General features: G+C 43.4%; 1 protein-coding gene and 1 long non-coding RNA gene across 4 annotated transcripts in view; one reads left to right on the top strand and one right to left on the bottom strand.

Annotated features, from left to right (window-relative positions):
• LOC127049344 (uncharacterized) overlaps positions 1 to 25490 on the bottom strand; it is a 100917-nt gene that overhangs the window by 27547 nt on the left and 47880 nt on the right. The window lies entirely within an intron of this gene.
• SYNJ2 (synaptojanin 2) overlaps positions 9247 to 25490 on the top strand; it is a 93313-nt gene continuing 77069 nt past the window's right edge. Inside the window, exons 1-2 of one of the 3 annotated variants that reach the window (XM_050949433.1) lie at positions 9247 to 9492; positions 22381 to 22467. In XM_050949433.1, the coding sequence (XP_050805390.1) occupies positions 9372 to 9492; positions 22381 to 22467 (208 nt within the window). In that variant the 5' untranslated portion in view covers positions 9247 to 9371. Of the gene's footprint in view, positions 9493 to 22380; positions 22468 to 23920; positions 23939 to 25490 lie in introns of those variants that run through there. The other 2 variants (XM_050949434.1, XM_050949435.1) reach the window with 2 other exon arrangements.

Below are 25490 nucleotides of genomic sequence, written 5' to 3'. Positions count from 1 at the left end.
CTCTCACTGCATCGTCACTACAATTTTTCCTCTCTCTCTCTATTTTTTAAGATATATCCATGAGTTGTCAAGTCTGAAAGATAGCTTATCTTTTTGTTTAAGCTAACTACTTTTGATTAGTTCTTTTCATCGTAATCTGCGTCCTGCACTACTCTTGACGTTTTCCAGACTGCATCTTTCTCTGTCTGCTCAGGATAGATACCTTAACTGAAAGGGCAATGTGCAGATTCTGAACAGTCAGTAAATGTGTCTCTACTTCCCAAAATATGGAAATTCAGTAGTTTAACCCAGGAGTGGAGGAATTATAGTGCATCAGACCAATGGTCCATCTAGTTCAGTATCCCATCTCTGATAATGGTAGGCAACAGATGCTACCGAGGAAAGTGCAAAACCGATAACGGAGAAGTCTGGCACAATCTTCTCTTAGAATTTTCTTCTGATTGGTTGGTTCCTCCACCACCTCCAACCGCCACCACTGGAGCAATCCATGAGACACTACTGCACCTGCCTTTTTGTATTAGGGGGTGTTCACAGTCTATCAGAAAAAGGGTCTCATTCAATAAAAGTACCAATTTAAATACTGTGTCTGTGTATGTGAACATCACGCAATTCATTTTAAAACTGGTGATTCTATTTCACTTGGAGCTAAGTATTTTGTTTTTTCTTTAGAGTGCTTTAGAAAACTATGCAAGAAGCAGTGGAAAAAACTGTCCCTACTCGCTACCCCTTGTGGCTTCCAAGTCCTTTGAACATAACAGGCACACCTACATCTAACTGTAAACACGCTAGTCTGGATATTCAAACAACAACAACAACAACAACAACAAAAATCTGGTTGTCGAGTCACTATTCCTGCCTAAATAAATATAGTCTGGCTAATGCCAGCTCATCTGCACATAGTTTTGGGATGAAGAAAGGCAAGTTTTAAAACAGCTGCTGTTACTGAAAATAGTCTTTTAATAGGAAAAGGGCTGCATCTGTGAGGGGAGTGAGCCTGTTTCTCCCTCTCAAGTACTGTACACACAGAGTTAAAAATATATGGAAAAAGAGGTGAAAGAGAAAAACAACAACATGTAATGGCAATATTTCTCATTAGTAATGGTATCAAATAGCTAGCATTCTACCAGAGCATATCATAGCCATTTCTGGTAAAGGCTCCAAGCTTAAATCCAAAAACAGATAAACCACAGATCTAAAACTTGAATCTGGAACCAGACAGGCCTCTAAGCCAGTCTGAATCTGGAGCCAAATGGCTTCCAATTCAACCATCTTTATCAACTGAACCGGCAGCGCTTATTCATATGAACAGGCCATCAACAGCCTGCAGAACTGGGCCTTTTGGCCCTGATTCAGAAATGTTATCAGTGGGACTACACGTGCTTGAAATTAGGCACCTGCTTAAGTACCTTATTGAACTGGGGCCTTACCCTGTTTTACTATCCACAAAAATTATTTGAGCAAAGGGTAATATTAATATGAATTACCTAGATCAGTGTTTCTTAACCAGTGGGTTGTGATCCCTCAGGGGTTCACAAAAAGCAGTGAAAGAGGTCATGAAGAGCTGAAAACATTGTCATAATCAAAAGCAAAGAAAATCTTGCTCCCCACCCAGACAGCCCACCTTTACTTTGCAAGATCAAGTATGCTCTATCAGTCTCTTGAAATGGGCATGCACACTATACAGCTTTAGCACTGTACACATTTACTTCTATAGTAAATGTAAGCTGATTGTAAACACTGACTTCAAATGAGGGATTATCAACCTAAAAGATTTGAGAAACAGTGACCTAGATCAAACTGTATTAGACTGCAACTATAACAAAGTAACAGAGATTTTCTGCACAGAAGGTCCTGTGCACAACTAAAACAACTGTAACCAGATGGAAAATAAATGGGTTTTCCTCACTTTCAGCACACATTAATATATTTCAGGTTTTTTTTAAATACAGCAACTTTCAGACTAAAATTTTGGACAGAGTCTTTAGCCTAGAAAAGCTGCAAAATGCTTAACAAGGTGGCTGCTTCAACTTTTAATACATATTATTGTAACCTTGGTAAAAATGTTTGAAAATTAAGATTTAAAGTTTTGTGTATTGGCAGCCTGGTATTCATTCTCTTGCAATGTCCTGAACAGCTGTTCTGCCTCATTTCCTCCCCAGCTGACTAAAGGCAAAAGTTCTGGGGAAAGGAAAACATTTCAGTGATGTTGTGGACATGTAGGTTTTCTGGTGGAATTCTTCATCATGGGGGCTATGATCATATGGTCATAAACTCCTTCCAGGAAATGCTCTGGCACTTGATCACTGATGTTTAATTTCAAAGTTTAAAAAAATTGTGACTACTCCTGAGTAAAGTTTGATGCAAACTATAATCTCGTTTAAAATAAAAATAGCAAACATTAAAGCATCTTTTTGTGATAGTCTGTGTTAGCAAAGGCTACTTAATAGTATATATACAGATTGTCAAGGCTCATGGCCCGGCAGCATTGCAATACTACTACTGTTAGTCCAGGATGTGGCACCCACACAGCTCTGCCACGCTAGCCCACCAGAATGCTAACCAAGGCACCTTACTGTTCCATTTCTGGGCCTTGCATAATTTTTCGGATATACCTACAAAACAACGTATGCATGAAGATCAGCAAGCTTGACTGTTTTGATTAAGATGGTTTTCCCTCCTGTGGCTCTAAAACAGATCCTGCTAAACCTCTACTGCTACAGGGTGCGAGTCATTATAATGCACAGGGTGCCTCAGAGGTGCACAGCGAACGGGTATGGAAATCTGAACCAAAGTAAAGAATGACGAAGTGTGAGTTACAGCTTCCCTTGGGCAGCTTTGCTTTAAATACCCATTGCTTTTTCAGTTGAGATAACAGTGGCATCGCCCACAGTACCTGAAGAACGGTGTTTAAAAACCTGTTGAAACACAGTACAAACCTGTCTGCAGCAAAACTGATTTGGTAACACAGGTGAGTAAACAGGGGCAGGGAGGGTGAACTGTGTTTTTAAAAAATAAAATAAATAATAATATCTTTGCACACTTTTTAAGTGTGTTTAAACAATTTGTTAAAAGGAGCCAAAGAAAGCCCCCCCACACACACAGATGGATGACTCCTGTAAAATTGCTCACCTGTTCTCTCTCAACCTGAGATAGCCTGAGGTATAGCTGGCACAGAGAGGCAGCCACCTACCTGGTGATGCTCTCTGCATCTGCTCCCTCATAGCTAACAAGGGTGCTGATAAACGATGGTGAAAAGAGGGTGGGTGGAGATAACTGCCAGGGGAAGAAGGAATGATGGAGAACCACACAAAGGGGCTGAGGAAGAGCCAGCGTGAGTGGACTGAGGAGGAAGGAGGGGAGTTATCGATAAGGGAAGGTTGAAGAAAAGAAGGCCACCAAGAATGGAAGATGAACTGAGAAGAATAAGGCATTCAGGACAGGAGCAGGGATGGTGTGGCATAGATGAGAATGGACACTTTAGGAAGAGGGAAATGGAGCATTTCTATGATGGGGAACATTTCCCTTGAATATGGGACCCAGTCATGTACAACACCCATATACAAATTGGGCCACGGTCAAAGACAGCTGGTGTCAGAACATCAGTTAGAAGCAAACTTCATACCACAGTGTTTTCATTTACATTACATGAAAAATAGATTTACATGCAGTGCATAGGACAAGGTTTGTGTTATTCAGATATTCTGATTTTGTATCCTATAAAATAAAAAAAAAGAAAACTTTTGCAAATGGTTCCAATATACATTTTAACAAATTGTCCAGCTTTCTTCAGCACTTTTCTCTGTTAATCAGCTTATGCTAGTTGCCAAAACATGAAGTAAAAGACTCTCATAAAAATAGATTTATAGAAAGTGCTCAACTGTATTGCATTGCTAAACGTTTCCAATACTACATCTTCACCTGCCTCTGCTTTTATATTTTGTTCTCTGAACCTGATTTGTTGTGCTTAAAAGAAAGTGTATTGTTAACACCCCAGCCCTATGCCTAGGCAAGTATTTTCTTTAACAATTCAGACATTGAGCTCTCTGTTAATAATCCTGACTGGTGTGTTCATGTCAGTAATGTTTTCTACTGCAAATTACAAGTACAAATGAATTACAAGCACAGGTACTATTGAATCTCTGACATGTCATTGTCCTCCAAGTGACAGCACACTCCTAATGATGTAAGGGAAGAATTTATCATGAGAACAGGGTGCTCTAGCAATCATTCCTTGAAGGCAACAGACACATTTATACATAAGTGAATGAAACAGCACCAGATTTACAAAAGAGAATGTTTCCTATAAATCAACCTTCTCTCATGATCTATGATACTGAATGTATTAGGCAACTCTACTCCCACACATGAGACTGCTGCCACTTAATCATAACTAGGATCTTTTCTTCTAGGGGAAAAGGGTCAGGGGGAAAGATGACAAAGATGGAAATAGATTCTTGGCCTCCCTGTCTCCCTACAAGAAACCCATGGTAAGAAAAGTGTCCTTGTTCTGTTTAGGATGTGAAATGTTCATACTATTCAGTGTGTTTCCTACATTCAGTGAAAACAAACTTTGAGCTGCACTTGTTCATCTTATTACCCTGGTCACCGACATACTCAAATTAAAAGCTTTGTGGGGTGATTTCCTCTAGGTTAGCTCTCACTCATTCACCTAATCCTATATACTGTCCCAAGAATCCTAATCCAGACACAAAGCCAAATTTAAACACTGAAGCCTACTGTTCCCACCAGATCCCATTACCATTTTGTTTCTTGAAGGGACCTCAAACTTAAACAAAAAACAAACAAAAAAACCCACGACCACATTTGTCTTTTTCTTTTAGTTATTGCTACTAAGGTCTGGTCTACACTAAAGACCTATATTGGTATAACAGCATCGCTCAGGTTAGGCCTCATGTACACTAGAGACCTTATAGCAGCTCAACTGTATCGATGCAGCTGTATCTATTGGGTGTCTGGGAAGTGGGCGGGCGAAGCCTGCCCACTGCTAAAGGATCCCCCCCCAGCCTAAGGGGAGGACCCACAGGACCACAGAACCCACTGAGTTCGGGGGACAACTAATAAAAGAACAGGCACAGGAGTGAGGTCAAAGGGTCATAAGAAGGGAACCTGACGGAGATACCAAGCAGAGAACCCCGGACAGCGCCCACTGCTCCTCGAAGGCATCAAGGGAGCCAGTGGACGCCACCCAGAGGAACTCCGCCCGGATGCGTGAACGGACCATGGATCGGAAACAAGCCCCACAGTCACCGGGGTCTCCATCGGCCAACCTCCTCTCCCTGGTCGTGTAGATGGCCTTTTTAGCCAGGGCAAGGAGGAGGTTGACCAGGAGGTCCCGGGACTTCGTGGAGCCACGGATAGGGAGTGCGTAGAGAAGGAGGTGAGGGGAAAAGTGCAGCCAGAAACGTAAGAGGATGTTAATGAGGAGCCGGTGTAGGGGCTGCAACCTGGCGCACTCTAAGTAAACGTGCGCCAGGGTCTCCCTCACGACGCAGAAGGGGCAGGTGTCCGGGACAGGGGTAAACCGCACCAAGTACACGCCCGTGCTCAAGGCCCCATGAAGGAGCCGCCAACTGACATCCCCAGTGGGCCTTGGGACCAGGGTGGAGTAGAGGCTGACCCACCGGGGCTCCTCACCCTCCAGAGGTGGCAGGAGGTCCCGCCACTTCGTATCGGGGCGGGACACGAGGGTGAGGAAGTGAAGGGTGTGGAGCACGAGCGTGTAGAGTTGTTTCCTTGGCGTGGTTTGGAAACGGACCGGCTGCAGGTCGTGCAGCCGGCTTGCGGAGAAGGGGCGGGGGGGCCGGTCAGGCCTACGGGGCAGGGGCCCGATGAAAAGGTCCGGAGGGCTTGGGGTAAGGGGTGGGCGGGGCGTGCCCTCTCGCAGGACCCAGTCGAGGTAGGCCCGAGCAGCGGGAGGCAAAGCGGCCTCCACCTCCTGGAGTACGCGCCGGGGAGTACAAGGTCTGGAGAGCCCCATGCGTTGAGCGAGTGTCAGGGGATCCAGCCAGCCTCCCCGGTCATAGTCCAGGAGATCTCTGACCCTGGTAGCTTCCGCCAGGACCAACCTCTGGCGCACCACGGGGGACTCCGCCACCTGCACACGAAGCTGGGGATTGTGTAGCAGGGGCTCCACGAGGAGGTCGGCCCCCTCGGTGGCCGCCACGGACCTGGTCACAGAGAACAGCTTCCAGGTCCGGAGGAGGTCCTGGTAGAAGACCAGCAGCCCGGAGAGATCTCGCGGAAGACCCCTCGGTTCGAGATAAAGGAGCTGCCGGTCGTATCGGAGCCCTCGGAAGTGGCACAGGAAGGTGTGCGCCAGGGCTCTCCACGCTGGACTACCCGCACCATAAAGGAGCCTCTGCAGTGCCTGGAGGCGGAAGACGTGGACCTGAGTGCGCAGGCACTTCAGGCCCTGCCCTCCCTCCTCCAGGGGCAGGTGGAGTACCCCTGCAGGGACCCAGTGCAGTCCTGGCCAAAAGAACTCCAGAACCACCTTCCGGAGGTCAGCCAGGAAACCCGGGGCCAGGGCCAGGGTGTTGAGCCGGTACCAGAGCATGGACAGGACCAGTTGGTTGAGCACCAGTGCCCTCCCTCGAAGGGAAAGGCACCGGAGGAGTCCTGTCCATTTCCGGAGCCGCTCCGCCACCCTGCCCTGCAAACCTTGCCAGTTCTCCAGCGGAGACGGATGCGTGGCAGAAAGGTAAACGCCGAGATAGAGCAGCGGACCCGCGCTCCACCGGATGGCCTGAAGCGCGGGTGGGAGGGAGCCTGCCTGCCACCTGATCGATGCAGCTGTAAGAGCACTCGTGTAGTGTTCTATGCCAACAGGAAAGAGCTCTCAGTTGCTATGACTGTGGGAGAAGCTCTCCTGCCAACATAGCACTGTGCACATTACCACTTATGCCAGTGAAATTTATGTTACTTGGAGGGGTGGGGGTTCACACCCCTGAGCAACATACATTTTACTGACAAAAGTGGTAGTGTAGACATGGCCTTAGAGTACTATAACAGATTTCTGTTTTTGAAGTTTGTTTGCTTTGAACTCCATGAGACTGTGTTACACTGTGTGTCCATACAGGTACTAGCACAATGGAGCCTTGACTAATGCCCTCAAGCATGAATAAAATGCGAATAGACAGCATTATGTGTGTCCTCGTTTCCCTGAATGCTTAAGTTGGGGTTCATCCACACTACAACTACAGCCACAATTGTTTTGTAACTGGTTAGAAGCCCGGTCACCTTAACAGAGGACAAGTAACCATATATGTTTGTTTCCACACAGCCAGCAAAGCTGTGTTTGCATATTTGCATATCCACCCACACCTGCCTTGCTATCTGTGTTTGTATTATTGATTTCTGGGAAAATCTGGCAGCTCTCTCTTTACTCAGCAAGGAAATGTGGGAGGAACACAGCACTACCAGAAAGAGGAGGACGTTCCTGGATAAAGCTGGGTGAATAATGGTCTTTTTTGTTTTTAATAATTGGCAATTTAAAAAAAAATTTAAAAAAAAGTCATTTTGGATTGACAATCAAAATTTTTGGGAAACTGAAAAGTAAAAACACATTTTGGGTCAAATAAAACTTTAGATTTCAAATGTTTTAAAAACTTTTTAATAAATCAAAGGAACTACTGAAACAAAAAGTTGATTTTTTTTCTGAATTTGTTTTCTAATTGAACAATTTTGCAAAAATCAATAAATTTGCAAAACAGTTGTCACTGAATCTGCATTTTTCTCCAAAAAAAAGTTTCATCTGAATTTTTTTGCCAACTTCTATTTCTGGACATTGTTAGAAGAAATGAGAATTATTAATTATAAAAATAACATACATATATATAGCATCTTTCAGCCCAAAGCGTTTTACAAACTAGGGGTCAGATCTGGCATTCACTTCATATTACTTAGTGGGAACTTTGAGTGTGCAAAGAATTCCAGTGTCTACATACATACACATGTCACCTTATCACTGAACCACCTCTGGAGAGGAATATGGGAGCTGTTTAATAAGGCCACACAGTCATTTAGAACAGGAAGTGAGAAGCAATACAACAAAACTGCATGGGGAAATTTACCACTGTTGTTTGCAGCTAGTAGCTGCGTTGGTCCCAGGATATTAGAAAGACAAGATTTTATTGGACAAACTAAAAATAAAAATATTTTACCTCATCCACCTTGTCTCTCTTGAGAAATTTAGGCAGACAGGAGCTTGACTTCTACCGGTGCAGCTAGGACTATCCCAGGTTCTCAGTGGTAAAGGTGTGTTTAATTTATACAAGGTTGGCTAGGATAGTTGTGTTCTGTCTGTACCAATATGAAAAGTTCCCTATTGGATGGACTGGTATTTGGCATATTTTCATGTGATATGTTGTTAACATTTTTAATCACTACTTAGCTTACCTTATAAATTACTTTATGCCCTCTCGTTATTAGTTCATGTTTATACAAGACTTTGAGCGCCTGATTGAATGACACTAGATAAGAGTGCGGTACTGGTTCCTGTCCTTCAGGGAGGCCGCATGCGGTGCAGCGTGGTGAGAAGTTTTGCTTGTTGGGATCCAGATCTGATCAGTGTCAAAGTTTAGGAGTAACTGGATCTTGCCCTTCTCATTAGCTTCCCAATGACAGGCCTGGAACTGCCACTTTCACTCCTCCCCCAAGTCAGGCGGGTGCCGGCTGTGGGACGACTCTCCTCGCCCTGTTTGGCAGTCTGGGAGCAGATCAGCAGCTGCCTCCTCCCCTGGGAGCGGGGATCCCAACCCCGCCCTTCCCGCGGGGTGGGCAGGGGAGGAGACAGACGGACAATGGTTTTTACCTGTCCCGGAGCGGGAGGAGGAGGAGGAGCCGCCACGGGAGAAGGGAGGAACAAAGTCAACTCCTAGTTTACCCGGGACCGGCGGCGCGAGAAAGCGGGCGGCCGCTGGAGCCAAGGACTCTGCGGCAATCCAGCCGGCTCAGCCTTTGCAAGGAGCCGGGGCGGCGTGGGCCGGGAGGGAAGAAGGAAACAGCGGCACTTTGTCTTTCCCCGCCGAGTTGCTGGAGCCTGTTTCTGCGCTGGCAGCTCGCGGCGATCCTGGGGCGCCCCCGGCTCCCCTTCGTGTGGGGGCGGCGCTGAGCCCGGCAAGGGGAGACGCGGCGGCGCTTTCTCTGCCCCCAGCCCATTGGTGACTTTGGGGCGGGGGGGCGCTACCGCAGGGAGCCGGCTCTCTCCCGGACCGCACGAGGGGGGGTCCCCGGAAGGGGAGAGGCGGCGGCGCTTTCTCCGCTCCCCGTTTAGTGCCCTGGTTTTTGGCGGGGAGCGGGTGCGTTCCCCGGCATCTCCTGCGCCTTCCTCCCTATGGCCAGCCGCCCCCATGGCTCCGAGCAAAGGGCTGCGGCTGCTCTGGAAGCAGGAGCCGGCTCCGAGCGCCCTGCTCGAGGCGCGCAGCCGCCACGACTGTCTGCTGCTGGAGGCCGGCACCGTGGCCACCCTCAGTAAGTGCCTCTGGCGGGCAGCGGCCGGGCGTGGCTGCGCTGAGCGCGCACCTGGGGGTGCGGGGCGGGGGGGCTCAGACTGGGGCGGGGCGGGTGTTCGTGTGGGCACAGACCAGTATCTAAGGGCTAAACGTCCCGAGCCAGATTTTCAAAGAGCTCAGCCTCCCACTTAGGCACCAAAACAAGGGCAGATTTTCTAAAGTGCTCAGGGTGTCCCGGGCTCAGTCTGCCCTTGGCTGGGTTGCTGCTATCAGGATCCATACACGTGTGAAGTTTGGGCTGCTCTGCAGAAGGCTAAGGCTCTAGCAGTTACACCTGTCAGGGGGCTGGTAGCCTCCTCCCCGCAGCGGGACAGCAAGGCCAGGGTGACACGAGACTTTTTCTCTCTACTGCAGTTACTGTTGGCACAGCCTCATCAGCAGTCCCAACAGTGGGGGTACTAGTGTAGAGGAGGGCCCGGAGCCTTCAGAGATCAGCATTGTAAGGCCTAACACCCGCTGCCTTGCCACACTGTGAAGTTTTCAGCCCCAAATTAGGTGTTTAGGTTCCCCATACCAGTGACTCTCAACCTTTCCAGACTATATTGTACCCCTTTCAGGAGTCTGATTTGTCTTGTATATCCCTAAGTTTCACCTCACTTGAACTACTTGCTTACAAAATCAGACATAAAAATACAAAAGTGTCACAGCACACTATTACTGAAAAATTGCTTACTTTTCATTTTTACCATATAATTATAAAATAAATCAATTGAAATATAAATTTTGTACTTACATTTCAGTGTATAGTTTATAAAGCAGTATAAACAAATCATTGCATGAAATTTTAGTTCATACTGATTTTGGTAGTGCATTTTTTGTAGCGTGTTGTAAAACTAGGCAAATATCCTAGATGACTTGATGTACTCCCAGGGGGTACAAATACCCCAGGTTGAGAACCACTGCCCCATACAGTGCATGGAGAGAGAGCGGTGCCCAGGAAAGGGACTTTCAGAAGCCAGCCACCTACTGAGTTCTCAGAGCCACCTGAATGAAATGCAGAGGAAAGGGGGGGAGGAGCCTAGTTACCTGAGTGGCTGACATGGTGCACCTGGCTAACAGGCCAGAGATAGGCACCTTCTGCCATTTGGGATCCTTAGCTGCCACCACCCCTTCCTGAAGTTAGGTACAGAAACCAGGTCTACTACTTAGGTAGTTTATGTCCTAGCAGCCAAAACCATCTGTGTGTGTCTGTCTCCTGCTCAGGCATGACACCTTTCTCACATTCACCCTACATTTCCTTGTACCCCAGCTGGCTTTTTTGAAGATCTAGTGTTATCCCTCCACCTTTCAGTAGACTGTATCCAGCTCTCCTGCAGTGGGTTTTGGTGGGCATCAGGTATTAGGACCCAGCTCAGAGGACACCTACAGGATCAGGCCTCACTGGCAAGATAAGGATTCCCCTGCCTAGTTTGAGAATGCCACATCTGGGGCTTTGACTTGAGCTCTGAGCAGCTTGTTAGCTGTGGGGCAGCTTAACACTTAGGGGACAGTGCAAATGCTGACCTTTGGAAACTTAAGCATCTAGGGCACTTTGGCCCCTATGAAGTAAAGTCAGTGCTTAATTTGTGCCAGGGCTGAGCCCCAGCACCTCTGGGCTTGGCAGTTCATAGCCCCAGCACTTCTGGGTTTGCTGTGTCATTTATGAATGTTAAAAAAAAAAAAATTGCTTGAGCCTCAGCATCTCTTTCATTACAAATTAAGCACTGAGTAGAGTGAATAAGAGCTTTTGGAACATCACTGGCACCTAAGTGGAGAATTTAGGTGTCTAAAGAAGTAGGGAGGTGCCTACGGATCTGGGCCCAAGTTGCCAGTGGCCACCTGCAGATTAACCATTGTGCCTTCTAGACAATGCATTGTTAAAATGTGGATTGCCTGTATGCACTAGATATTATTTTTGGTTGTTAGTCTGTTAAGTATATAACAGTTAGGTCCTGTTCCTGAAGTTGGATCTGTGTGACATGTCACCGTGGAACACCCATTATTTCATTATGGCACTGTCCAGGCATAGAGGTCCATATACACAGAGCAACTTAAAGGACCGAGGCCTTAGACTTTTTAGGGGATGAGAACTGTGTAATTTATGCTTTGTACAGCGCTAAGCACATTGTCAGCACTTAACAAATAATAATGTGTATGATGTGACTGAGTTCATGTTATAAATGTTAAGATTTTTATCATTCGTTGATAATTTAGAGCAGGTTGGAAAAAAGTCTTTTCTGTGGAAAATTTGGACTTTGGCAAAAAACTGAAACATTTCAGTCAAAAAACAAAATACTTTGATTCTGAAATTCTGTGGTGTCTCATGGGAGCTGCAGTTCAGGTGTTTTATACTCCCAGTCTTCTGTATAAGCTGGGCTTTCTGATTGGACTACATCTTCCATAATGCAGCATGGTCTCCCCTCATAGTGAGGAGATGCGTCATGGGAGTCCCACAACTGGGGTACATCATGGGAGATGAAGGCCTGCTGGGAGCCTGGCCCATGGAGGAGAATGGGGACATGAGGAAACTGAACTACAACTTCCATGACGCATTGTGGAAACACATCCAAATTGAAATATTACAGTTTTCTATAGGTTTGTGGGGAGGGGGATTGGGTTGTTTTTTTTAATGGAAAAGACAACATTTTCTATGAAAAGCAGACATGTCAGGAAAAATGTATTTAATGGAGAATTTTTGACTAGTCCTACTGCTGCTAATTTGTTATGGCTTCACTCTATTGGAATATTTACATCAAAGGATTCTTTATTTCTTGTGAGGTACACTGAAGAATTTTTTTTGTTTCAAATTTACAGCCTGAAGTTACATTACTTTTGGTTTGGTTACCTAATTTCCCCATCCTGAAAGGAAGATTAAAACAAAAAAAAAAATACCTGTGGCACTTTAGAGTTGCACAGTTGTACTTTTGTGCAGCTTCATATGGGTTTAAACTTCCATGCTCTTTAGAGACAAAAACCTACAGCTGCAACACTGATGTGCAAATCTATAGAGCAGTAGCCTCTTATATACTTAAAATTGTGAGAAATTCTTTGCTGAACATGCTGAAAACAAATGTCAATCCCTAATCATTTTATTTAAAAATATTTTTTCATAGTTACCAACCAACAATCAGTCGTCAAGGACTAGGGCCAGGGGATATTTGAAGTTTTTTGGGGGCAGGGGGAGGGGTTCAGTTCCTTTGTTTATTATGCACAAAAAGAGACTCATAATTTATTTAAATGGGAAAAGAATAAATATTTTCTCTTCCCCACCACTATTAATTAAAATGACAGAATGGAATGATAGCAAGTATGGAAACAGAGATTTTACAAGCAAGAAATTTAAAACAAAACTGGAAACTGATCTAAGCCCACTATTTCAGTTTGTAAATCTTTGGCCACCTCATAACTTAGAACCTCTTTGTTCTGTACAATGAAAAATTTAAAATCACATTCAAAGCAAATTATTGGACACCTTTTTTTCCCCTTTGCAAGCCTCCAAATGAGTCAGAATTACAATTTCAGTTGTCCTTGTGTCTGCCTGTATTTCTAGTGTGTTGTACAGCATACAATGTCTTTATCATATTCCCAGATAAAAAATACATTGAACTGGAGTTAAGGTTGGGCGTACATATCAGTAATGGGAAAGGCACTATGAGGCTGTTGTAATTATCTCCAAAGCCAGAGTTAAATGTAATTTAAAAGATATATTTAGATTTGGAAATGCAGCTATGGCATTCAAACAACCTTAACTCCTCCCTATAGTGTTGCCATGTAATAGCCAGACAGTTATGATTAGTGCATAATAAATAGTGTGTGTAGTCCTAGATTAGATTAACTTGATATTTAAAGATACATTTGATTTTTAATTTCTTTCCTTATAGTGTCACCATGGGGTGAAGTTAAGGTTGTTTGGGTGCATTAGCAGTGCATTTTGAAAGAGGGCATTTTGCCAGTGGCAGCCCTACAGCTTCAATCTCATTTTATAACAACAGAAGAGGGTAGCCATTTTGAAAGAGAACAGTTCTTCATGGAATTCACAGTAGAATAACATTAAGCGTTAGCCTCTGCTGAAGAAGCAACTTTTATTTATGAAGAATAGTGGGGAAAATTATTATTATTAAAAACAAGTCTCTCAAAGATTACAAGTCGGAGAAAATAGAGGTAGACACTGTCCCTGCCTTGAGGACCATACAATCTGTGAAAATGAGCAACATGCCAAGACCCCAGAGCTGCAAACGTGTAGGAATGTGTTAACTTTATTACTTATGAATGAATCCAGCGAAATGATGTCAACGGGACTACCTGTGGTAGTAAAGTTAAGCAAATGCATAAGTATTCGCAGGATTGGAGCCAAAGGGTGTGGGACAAGGATAAAATTCAGTTTGTAAGCTCTTGAGGGAGAGACTGCCATTTATTATATGTTTGTACAGTGCCTAGAACAATGGGGCCCACCTGATTGTGGCCTTTAGCTGCTACTGCAATACAAATGCTTAATAATCATAATAATTACGCATTTTATATACATCTGCTATTTTAAAATTAATTTTAGCTTTGTAATTACACATACATCTAGACCTTTCCCTAGCTGCTTCTTAGCATATTCTTTCAGCGGATCTTAGTAGTCAAACACAATCCACAAACTATTTGACTGCTGTACGTTTATTAACATGTAATTTGAACATATTTATATTTACTAAAATACAGAAAAGAACCCACAGTGTGATCTATTTTTCTCTCATGCTGAGATAATTGTATGGCAAAGTTCAAAACTGTGTTTGCATTTTTAAACTTTGTTTGCGTTCGTAAATGTCAAATTATCCTTTTATTTTTGAAATCTTTTGTAGTCTGTTGGAACATGTTCTACACAAGCACTGACACATTACATTGTTGAATACATGTTTTGTGCACTTGAAGGTGAAGCTTATTAGTGATGAATGTAGTTTATAGGATTTGTATTTGTTATTCATTAGAAAACTATGCTAATTATGCATAAATTGTTCCTGATGGGCTAGGTCTACATTTCATAGATAACAATAGGAAGTTAGATATTAAAATAATATATTGCCATGTTAAGATAATTAAGCAGCCACAGTCACAGGTGTTTTATGACTTGTATGTTGCACAACAGTTGACCTTAAGTTTCAGAGCGGGCTTTCGCTGTGTATGCTGCTATGTTTACCGACAGCCCAACTCATGCTACACTTTACACAATGTGTTTTTCATTATTCTATTACCAGACTTTTGTTGGGATGTTACATTAAAAAGTATATACTATAAATATTGTGTGTGTGTGTAAATCAGCTTGCTAGAATGTGAATATTTCCAGTCTAATACTGAAGCCCTGAGAACTAACCTCTCTGAAGTGCTAGTCCTAGGGCAACTTTTTGGAATGATAATGTTTAGTTTCTAGAAAATTGCTAAATCATCTGATTTTTGTTAATTTAACATCTTAATGCACTGACAGTAATTCTGGCCCCAAACCTCATTTTGTAAAGTGATAACATCTTCCTTGACCTACATGATATTACAGAATAGATCCTGATTGCTGAAAGTCTATGTGGAAGGAGGTTAAAGCTGATTTAGCAAGACTGAATGTGAGAGAGGGCAGATTTTTAGTGAAAAAAATATTTATTTTGTTTGTTGGAACTGTTAAACGGTGAGTATATGTAATGTCTTTGGCTTTTTTGGTGAGGATGGGAGAAGGAAGTCAGAATCAGCTTGGTCCATCTTAGTCCATCAGCATAGTCTATCATATTTATAGGATGCCACTAAGCACAATCCTAGGTAATATGCTGACTATATTGTTTCTCACAGTGTGATGTGAGAAACACATGTGATCAGGTTTCTTTTTGTTTTGTGTTTGCGTCTTGTGGAAAAGTTCTCATGTTTCTCTGGTTAGTAGGAGAAGCACAGGTGAGGTGAACAAGCTGCTGCTGCCTCCCCACATCACAGCTTTGATCCTGCAAATGGTTACACATGTTGTAAAAATTACACATATGAGTACGTTGAGTTAAGCAGGTATGCAAGTGTTTGCAGGATTAGGACCTAAGTAGGCAGAGAGAGGAGCTAGATCTTGCCCCTGGATGCCAGACTCTCTTCCTCCTGCTCTTTTCTTGGAAAGCCACTTGCCTCTGTGTCAGCCAATGTTTTTAGGTGTGCCTGGCTCCCACCCTAATTTAGCTGTAAGAACTGTGGTCTCTCTCTGCTTTCTTTCTTCTGAGGCATTTATAAAAGTACCAATTACTTGGGTTTCAAACATTTATGTCCAAATTCTGCTCCCACTGAAGTCAGTGGGAGTAGGATCTGACCCTTAAGGAATACAAAGGAAACTCTAGAAAGGATTTTGCACTTTGCCACATGAATTGGCCACTGTTACTTAAAGGGCGTAATTCACAGAGAAAGATCGTGCTTGGTAAGTGAATTTTGAGATGTAGGAGTTTGAATGGTGTTTTTCATTAGGTTCTGAAATAATATTTTTATACATTGTATGGAGAAGTCATCACTTTTTATTGGATTTATTAAAGGCTAATTGCATTGTGTCAGTACATCTGCTTGTGCCTTTGCTGGGGTTAAATTTTTGGGAAGAGAGCCAATTTGGTATAGAATTTAGATCAAGAGTATCTAATATTTGATGCTAAGAAAGGTGCTTGAAGAATGTTCTGTGTGCCATGTACACCTTGCCTCCTCTAAACTAGAACAAAATTGTACTTACTGGTGCAGAAGTGGATACCATGTGTATGTACAAACGCTGATAGGAAAGATGTCTTGTATGAAACACTAGTGGGTAGCTTCACTGAGGCTTGGTAATTACTAGAAGCATTGTCTGGTTCCTGTAACAGTTATTACAAAATAAATGAATACAGTATGTATTTGAAAACTACACTTCCTCATCCATCCAGATGAGTAGGAAACTTGCTGGGTGAGTTCCATCAACTGCTGGAGCATGTAAATTTTCATGTTTAAAAAAAAAAAAAAGTCTCTAGTCCTCTTGGTTGCAAAGAAAGGTTTCCAAATGTGAACAGAGTATTAACCCTGTGCTGTGTTTGTTTTCCTACATTTGCAAGCAAACAGCTCCAGGTACCTCTGCTGGTTGGGGTTTTTGCAAGCTGCAGTAGTGTGAAACGGACTCCTTGGTACCCCATGGGCAACAGAGAAACCAGCTTGGGTCGAGTCAGTTTGTTGCTAGTCAGGAAAGCTCTCAGTACTTAGCATTGCACCAGCTAGAGAGATGCAATTACAAATATGTTATTCAACAGATGCCAGGGAAACTTGTCAAATAATATAGTCCTGTGGGTCTCAAACTGGGGGGTCAGGACCCCAGAGTGGGTCACGATCCCTTTTTAATGGGGTCGCCAGGGCTGCCATTAGACTTGCTGGGCCCAGGGCTGAAGCCGAAGCTGAAGCCTTGCTGCCTGGGGCCAAAGCCCAAGGGCTTCAGTCCTGGGCAGCGGGGCTCAGGTTCCAGGCCCCCTGCCTGGGGCTGAAGCCCTTTGGGCTTTGGCCCCCTGAACCCAGGGCAAGCTCAGGCTTCAGTCCCCTCTCTGGGGTCAGTTAGTAATTTTTGTTATCAGAAGGGGGTCCCGGTGCAACAAAGTTTGAGAACCGCTGGCACCCAACTAACTTTTTTGCTGCTATTAGAGCCCTAGTGGAAAGTTACTTTTAAAAAAAGTAAAAAGTTGACTAATGATTTTATAATTAAGTACAGTAGATGGTTGGTTTATTCCTTTAAATTGCTGAGGGGTCTGGTTTGGGGTTTCAAAAAGGGTTAATTTAAACATAACTTTATATTATAAGCAGAACTAGTAGTTGCCATCTTATGCATTGATACTTCTCACCCTTAATAAAGGAAGGAATTGAAGCTAGAATGTTTAGGGTGTTTTGTGATCTAGTGAAAGGGGAAAAAATGGTGCTTGAAAGGTTACTTTCAGGTTGGATATTATATCAAATGTAAAGCACAAACATCTTTCCCTGTGTTGCTCAGTGATACCTTAGGGTTTTACAATGAAAATTTTTTTAAAGTTCTACAGTAGTTTCACTACTTGAACTGTTTACTCTTTGTGCTTCATCCAGCTTGAACAACCATAGATACATTAATCTTACTTTTTGTTTTTAGACATTCACATTCTGGTTCTAATTCTCGCACCCCAGCATGAGTTGCAAACAGTGAAGGGGAATGTTTCAATCCAAACAAAAACGCCTGGCTTTGTTTACATTTATTTTACATTTTGTTAAAAAATTCCTATTAATTTATGTTTTATAAATGCTTTTTCTAAAATAATAAAACCTAAATGTTGGGCCTAAACTATCTGACCATTGTCCTTTAACATTGCTGTTTGTTACCCTGAGCTGGGTGAACATACCATTCATTATCTGTGCAGCTCAGCAGCGGTTGTTGCTAACCGCAGTTGATGTGGGGTCCCCCTCCCCAGGGCTCTGATAACAGAAACATTAAGTCTAGCTCAGACAGAATTCTTTCTAGGGCATCCCATTGCACAGAGGGAGCACATCCAGTACTGCATCGCTTCAGGAGTGCTGCATGCTACCTCTTGCACGCTGGTCTGGCTCTGGAGGCTGGCTCGAAGTGGGTGAGGGGTAGGCCATACCTGAGGACACACAGACTGAACAGTCCTTACTCTCCCCTGAACACTGGGATTGTAATTGTGGCTGGCCTTTATACCTTGCAGAAGGGAAAGACTCCTAGTGCCCTACCCCGGACTTGCATAAAGGCCAGTCACAATCTAGTCCAGTGACAGAATCCTGTTTTGGAATAGCACTTGTTGAACCCACTGATGGGAATGCACTGCTAGTGTAAGTGGGCACAACCCAGTTGAAATCAGCAGAGCAGAGCCCATGTATAGCAGGATACGTCTACTCTGCAAAAAAAAAAAAAAAAAAATAAAAAAATGTGGCCATGAATCTCAGAGCTGGGTCAGCTGGCTTAAGCTCATGGGGCTTGTGCTACAGGTCTAAAAATAGAAGTACAGATGCTTGGGCTGGAGCCTGGGCTCTGAGATGTGTGTCTCTGAGCCTGGGTGCCAGTCAGAGCCCAGACATCCACACTGCTATTTTTAGACCTATGTTGCGAGTCCAAGTCAGTTGAACCAGGACCTGAGACTCACTACCACGAGTCTTCTTTTGCAGTGTAGATATACCTTTAGTGCCCAGTGAATTAGGCCCAGTGACTAATTTGCTGTTCACTTTGATACCATGTGGCTTAATTCAGATTTGGTCTAAACGTCTTTCTCCACTCAAAATATAGGAAACCAAATACTGTTTTGATTTTGGACCACACAGTTACTCAGGGCTTGTCTGCAGTAACAGCAGTGCAGCTGAACCAGTGCAGCTGTAGCGCGTAGCGAAGATGCTGCCTACGGCAACTGGAGAGCTTCTCCACTCGGCTGCCTACAACTACTGCCTCTCGGGGAGGTGGAGTACCTATGTCGGCGGGAGAAGCCCTTCCGATGACATAGTGCTGTGTACAGCGGGGTGTTAGGTCAGTATCACTATGTCGTCTAGGGGTGTGGATTTTCCACACCCCTAAGTGATGTAGTTATACCAACATAAGTTGGTAGTGTAGACCAAGCCTTAAACTGTAATGTCTTTAGGGCAGGAGCTGCCTCTTTATCATGAGTTTGTACAGTGCCCAGCACTGTGGGGATGGGGCCTCTAGACTCTTCCACACAATACATATCGTAAATGGGCACAAAGACCCAGTCTGTACAGACCCGTGGACTTTCCCATTCTCCAGATTTGTATAGCCCCCCTGTCACCAACTGCAGCTGTGTTTGGCATGTTGTTAGTTACTGTGTTCAGAGACTACTATAAATATGCAGGGTTCAATTCTGGGCTGCATCTCCAAGGGGTTCAGCACAGAAGATGCAGCCTTGGTGTGGAGAGATGGGCAAATGTGGCTTGATGCAACATTTGTGCCCTTTGGATTCAGAGTTCCTCCAGGGGACAAAATGGTGCCCAGCAAAAATGAAAACAGCTGATGTAATTTCCCCTATCTGGTGATAATTTATGTCAGCTCGTCCTGGGTTGCCTATTGGATGCAGCACAGCCTAGAATCCTCATAGTGCCATGTCCTATGCGCAGCCCTGCCCCTGACACACTCCCTGTGCTAACTCTTGTGAGGGGAGCAGCATAGGGCCATTTCTGGAGCCCCTACTGTACCTCCACCAGGTGGATTCTCCCCCAGATCCTGATGGCACATTAATGACACCTGTACACTGGTAGGGCAGCATATAAGGGCTGGAGTAGAGGAGAAAATCTGTCCTTGCAGTCTCTGCAGCTCAGTACTTTGAGGAGAATCATTAGAAACATTGCTGATAAGTTAAATGATAACATTTTATTAACAAAGCTAGGCCACCAGTAAGTCTGTACCATACAGCCCATGAGAACTGCTCACGCCTGCATCTTGGGTCTTCTCTCAGTGAGCAGCCAGCCAAAATGTCTCACATTTAGCTAATTGGGAGATGACAATACGCAGTCTACCTTCAGCGTTCCATCTCCTGTTCATTGACCTGGTAAGCTAAGGCCTAGTCTACACTAGAAGAGGTTTGTTAGTTTAGCTCTACCGGCTACATCAGCAGAAAAGGGGTTTTTGCAAGTATCATTTTCATGGTTTTTGTGAATGAAAGAAGCCATGCTGCCAAGAGCACTTTTCACTGGTATAAATGTCTACACTAAAGCTGTTGCCGCTATAGAAATGTCATGAAAAATCAACCCTCTGACTAACATTACAATACCAACAAAAGTTTCTAGTGTAGATCTGGCCTAAATGACAGGATATCTCTGCAGAACTGTTTGCAAAACTAAGCTAGCCCAGGCTTAACATCTGATGTTTGCTGAAACTTCCATCTCTATTCCAAGCTCTGCTAATATGCGTGCAGTGTGTTGGCAAGGCAAGCTAACTTCTGTGGCTTTTCTACATACAGCAACGTCAGCTGCTGCTTGCCATGAGCTGCACATGGTGTCATATTTTTATATTGCTTAATCTCACATTGATACACATACTGTACACTTTGGTCTTTAGTTTAGATCATGCCCTTAACATACATGTTGTTGATGACGCATATTCCAGTCCCTGGTTCTTGAAGAAATATCTCTATTTCCCCCAGCTGCCTCTTGTGTCTAGCCTGTGAGTTTGTTAATCTCACCTCCACCCCCATCTGTCTATCTCAATCTGCTTAGCTATTTCTTTCAGAGTGGTAGCCGTGCTAGGGTATGTCTACACTACCTGCCAGATCGGGGATCAATCTATCGGGGATCGATTTATCACATGTGGTGTAGGCGCAATAAATCGATCCCTGATCGCTCTCCCGTTGACTGCTGAACTCCAGCTCGGCAAGAGGCGGAAGCAAAGTCGATGGGGGAGTGGCGGCTGTCAATCTCCCGCTCTGAGGATGCGAGGTAAGTGATTCTAAGTCAATCTAAGATATGTTGACTTCAGCTACGCTATTCTTGTATTGATTTCTCCCTTCCCGTCCCATGTAGACCAGGCCTTTAGTCTGTATCAGCAAAAAAAATAAAAAATGAGGAGTCTTTGTGGCACCTTATAGACTGACAAATTTATTTGGGCATAAGCTTTTGTGGGGTAAAACCCACTTCATCAGAGGCATGGAGTAGAAGATACAGCATGATGAAATGATGCATCTGATGAAGTGGGTTTTAGCCCACGAAAGCTTATGCCCAAATACATTTGTTAGTCTATAAGGTTCCACAAGAACCCCTTGTTGTTTTTAGCTATTTCTGTCATCTCTTTTAGTGAAGGTTGCAGTGTTTGGGGCAAGGATTTTGCTTCTATCATAAAGTATACTTCTGCTGCCATTAAAAAAGGAGGAAAATGGTTTTCTACCCCTTCTTTGTTTCTTTATGACCTATAAAGATGGCCTGAGAGGATTTGCTCCAGATTTACAGTGGTGTAACTGAGATCAGAATAGGTTCTCTTGTGTACTCTGATTTGCTCTTTTGCTAGTTTTGACTTCAATAAAATACATTTTTTTACTCTCAAAAACTCATTTTTGCCATGCTGCCTATATTGAATCTTGTTGACATGTATAAAAAAAATCCCAGTTTGTTGTTCCCCTTCCATGTTCTCTGTCTATCTTCACTCTGACTGTGAAATTGTTGGGGTAGGGATGGTCCCTTCTCATTTGTCTGGAAAATGCCTAGTACATGTGGGTGCTACTCAAACAAATAATTTTTTTTAAACAGCTCTGGTCTTAGGGCTGTGCGTGTGTGTGTGCGCGCACACTTTTATTCTGATAGTGATAGTCCATACCATATGTTAGTAGATGCAACAGTTAATGATCTGTTTGTGGATTTACAACTGGCTCCTCTCTTTTTCCTTTGTGTGGTGTTTCAGCAGGCTTGTTTGCACCTTATAACACTCAGGCCTGGGCTACACTTCTGGGGGGGTTGAACTAAATAGGCAACATCAGCTATAGCGTAGCTGAAGTCAAAGTATCTTAGTTCGACTTACCTGGCAGTCCGCACGGCAGTTAGTCGACCACCGCAGCTCCCACATCGACTCCGCTTACTCCTCCTGCCTAGGTGGAACACAGGCATCAATTCGGGGATTGATGTATGGCATCTAGACGAGACGCCATAAATCAATCCCTGATACATCTAACACTACCCGCTGATCCGGCGGGTAGTATAGACATATCCTCAGTCTCTTATGGGGACGTTCCATCACTTTTAAATAACTTCCTAGTTTAACACTGTAAACCCCACATGCTTATTCATGTTTATCTAATTGTCTCGTTTGTTGAGTGAGGGGAGGGGTTTGGTACGGGACTATACCAGTCTGAAAACTGAATTGGGTAACTAAGACTTGATGCCTTTGTATTGTGTTTCTTCTCAGCTCCTGAAGAAAAGGAGGCAATTAAAGGGCAATATGAAAAGCTCATGGATGCCTATGGCTGCTTGGGAGAGCTCCGGCTAAAATGTGGTAAGTAGCTTTTGGGATAAGGACAGTTGTTAGATGCCCAAACAAACATGGTTTAATCCCAGTGACCAGAGAGTTACCTAATTTCTGTCAGTTTTGGAAGACATTTGGGCTCTTGCTAAATATAACATTTTATTGATGCAAATGTATTTTTTATAAACTGTGCATTAGGTTAAAAGCACACTGTCAAGTATTATCTTAAGAGTTTTTAGGTTAAGTATCTTGCTTTCCTTTGTTTCATAAGACCCTCTTAGCAACTTGTTGTTTTTCCTTCCACTTTTGTATAATACAAATGTTGATTTTTTTCCCCCCTCCCTTCCTTTTGTTTTGAACTGAGCTAGTTTCAATAATGGCTCTTATGATTACTAAGGGCCCAGTTGTGCAAATGTCAATGTACATGAATGACTTAACTCACATGAAAAGCCAAATTGACTTCAGTGGGCCGTCTTGCATGCATGAGTGTTTTCTGAATGAGCCCCATTATTTCAACTAACATACTGCAGAATATCATTATACATCAGCATTACTCTTAATTTTCATATGCTTTCAGGAATCTTGAATTAGCAAAGAAGTTGCTGCTACTCTCTACAACAGGAACATAAAATGATTTTTTGTAGTGCTGTAGGAACAGAGCCATATCTCACTGATTTGAGGCCGCTCAGTATCTTGCAGAATTGGGCCCAATAAAAATACATTTCAGTTCAGTGCTTAATGTGGTTTTAAACCAACATTTAAGTAAATGTTAGTGCTTGTAGAATGTGCCTCATTTACAGCATTAGAAACTGAAATTCTCTATGTATAACGCAGGTAATAGCTGTACAGACTTTCCCACGCTGCCCTGGCAATGAGCCTTAACCTTGACTTGGAGGTGTGAGACTACTTCATTTGCATTCCACATCTACTCAGTCCTTGGCCTCTTTAATGAACCTGCCAACAGGGATAACAAACATAGTAATGGGTGAATGCCTGTATACTAGGAACTAATATAAGATTATTTACTTAGGCTTTGTCCATACTAGCACTTTTGTCGGTTGTTGGTCAGGAGTGTGAAAAAACACACCCCACGACCAACATAAGTTTCACCAACAAAAGCACTGGTGTTGTCAGCACTATGTTGGCAGGAGAGCGTCTCTTGCCGACACAGTTACCACTGCTTGTTGAGGGTGGAGAGCTCTTTCCCACAAGCATAGTGTTATGCTATACAAACCACACAGGATCTTTTATAGAAGAAGGCAAAAACACTGCATTTATTGAAAATACAACAGTTAGCATATGCTTTTTAGTCACACACACACACACACAGAGTCGTTCCAGTTGATGTTTATAGTTACCAGTCTGTTGTACTTCAAGTCAATCTAGCGGGCAGTTAGATCGAGCACGAGTGAGGAGCTGGGCTCTTGTCGGTTGCGATCCAATGCTCCGAGGCTTTGCAGGACTGAACCCAGAGTTCCATGGCAAAACCCCAGCTTTATAGGTATAAATTTTGAGTCCATGCATTTTGCAATGTCATCCTGTAATCATTAGTCCTTAAGAGGTGTTATCATTTGATGGTTATTGTCGGGCTTCTCATCATTATCATCTATTTGTTGTCTTGCCTTCGGGGGTGCCTGCCTCACCTCTGAGGTCGTCAGTGCTACTAACATGTTTAGCATAGGATACAATGGATTTTTTTTTTATTGTCTCCTGGTCTTTCCAAGTCTCTCACTTTTTCTGGACATTTGTGATGGCTTTCACACCTTATCTTTTCCTGATGCATGCATTCTTCATTCACACAAACAGTCTCTTATAGAAACCTTCAAAGGTATACAGACAGCAGTATATATTCAGCAGACTACATTGTAAATCAAGCCTTGCTAAATCTTATAACTAAAACAATTCACATTGGGGATTCAGGCCCTCAACATTCCTCTAATCTCCTTACCATGGATACAATACAACAGGGGTAGGCAACCTATGGCACGGGTACCAAAGGCGGCGCACAAGTTGATTTTCAGTGGCACTCACACTGCCCGGGTCCAGGCCACTGGTCCAGGGGGCTCTGCATTTTAATTTAATTTTAAATGAAGCTTCTTAAACATTTTAAAAACCTTATTTACTTAACTAAACTATTGTTGTATGTAATGTATTATAGACTTATACAAAGAGACCTTCTAAAAATGTTAAAATGTATTACTGGCATGCGAAACCTTAAATTAGAGTGAATAAATGAAGACTCGGCACACCACTTCTGAAAGGTTGCTGATCCCTGCAATACAAGATCCTGTCTCTTACTAAAACCTTAAAACAAAGAAATGTATATTTAACTAGAGTGCCTAATTTGTAATACATATAGGAAACCATAGTAGACATTATAACTTATCCTAAAACAAAAGGGTGACCATAATCAGTTGTTCTGGTCTGTCGTTCCATTCTGCTATTCAAAAAGGGTGGCTGGCAGAATAAAATCAAATCATACATTAATTCTTATAGTGCTATATAAAATCCTGCTCCTACAATAGAGTGGCTACACAGGAGACCTTACAGTGGCATTGTGTAGACATAGCCTAGCTCATTACTTATAGGACACTGAACAGCTGTTAGGGGCTAATGACTTCAATTTGAATGGATTTGAAGTAGTTATTTACAGATGAACACTCCATATCACGGTGTAAATCTGCAGATCCGTCTCACTACTTGAAGCAAGAAGGGGATTTTTTGTTTGTTTTGTTCAGTTTCTTGTGAGGTAATTGAGCAATTCTGTTAAATTGAATGTCAGTTTTGTTCATGCTCTTGAAAATAAAATAGAGAGTGTATGGTCCATTTTTCTTGGCATTCCTGAGAGGAATTTATTTATTTATTTGTTGAGAAAATCTAGTTATTTCTGGTGACTATGACCTGAGAAATTCCCCCTGTAGAGCTCTGCCAGTGCATGTCTATCTGGTCCGAATTTTACCTCTGTACTGTTCCTGTTCAAAGCCACTTCTGAAGAGAGACTGCCAAAAATTCTGTTGTTGGCTTGATAATAAGAACTGACTGCAAGTTATGTT

Source organism: Gopherus flavomarginatus, chromosome 4 (genome assembly GCF_025201925.1).
Source record: "Gopherus flavomarginatus isolate rGopFla2 chromosome 4, rGopFla2.mat.asm, whole genome shotgun sequence".
NCBI lineage: Eukaryota > Metazoa > Chordata > Testudines > Testudinidae > Gopherus > Gopherus flavomarginatus.
The sequence above is the reverse complement of the archived record's forward strand: the minus strand, read 5'-3'. Positions and strand labels throughout refer to the sequence as shown.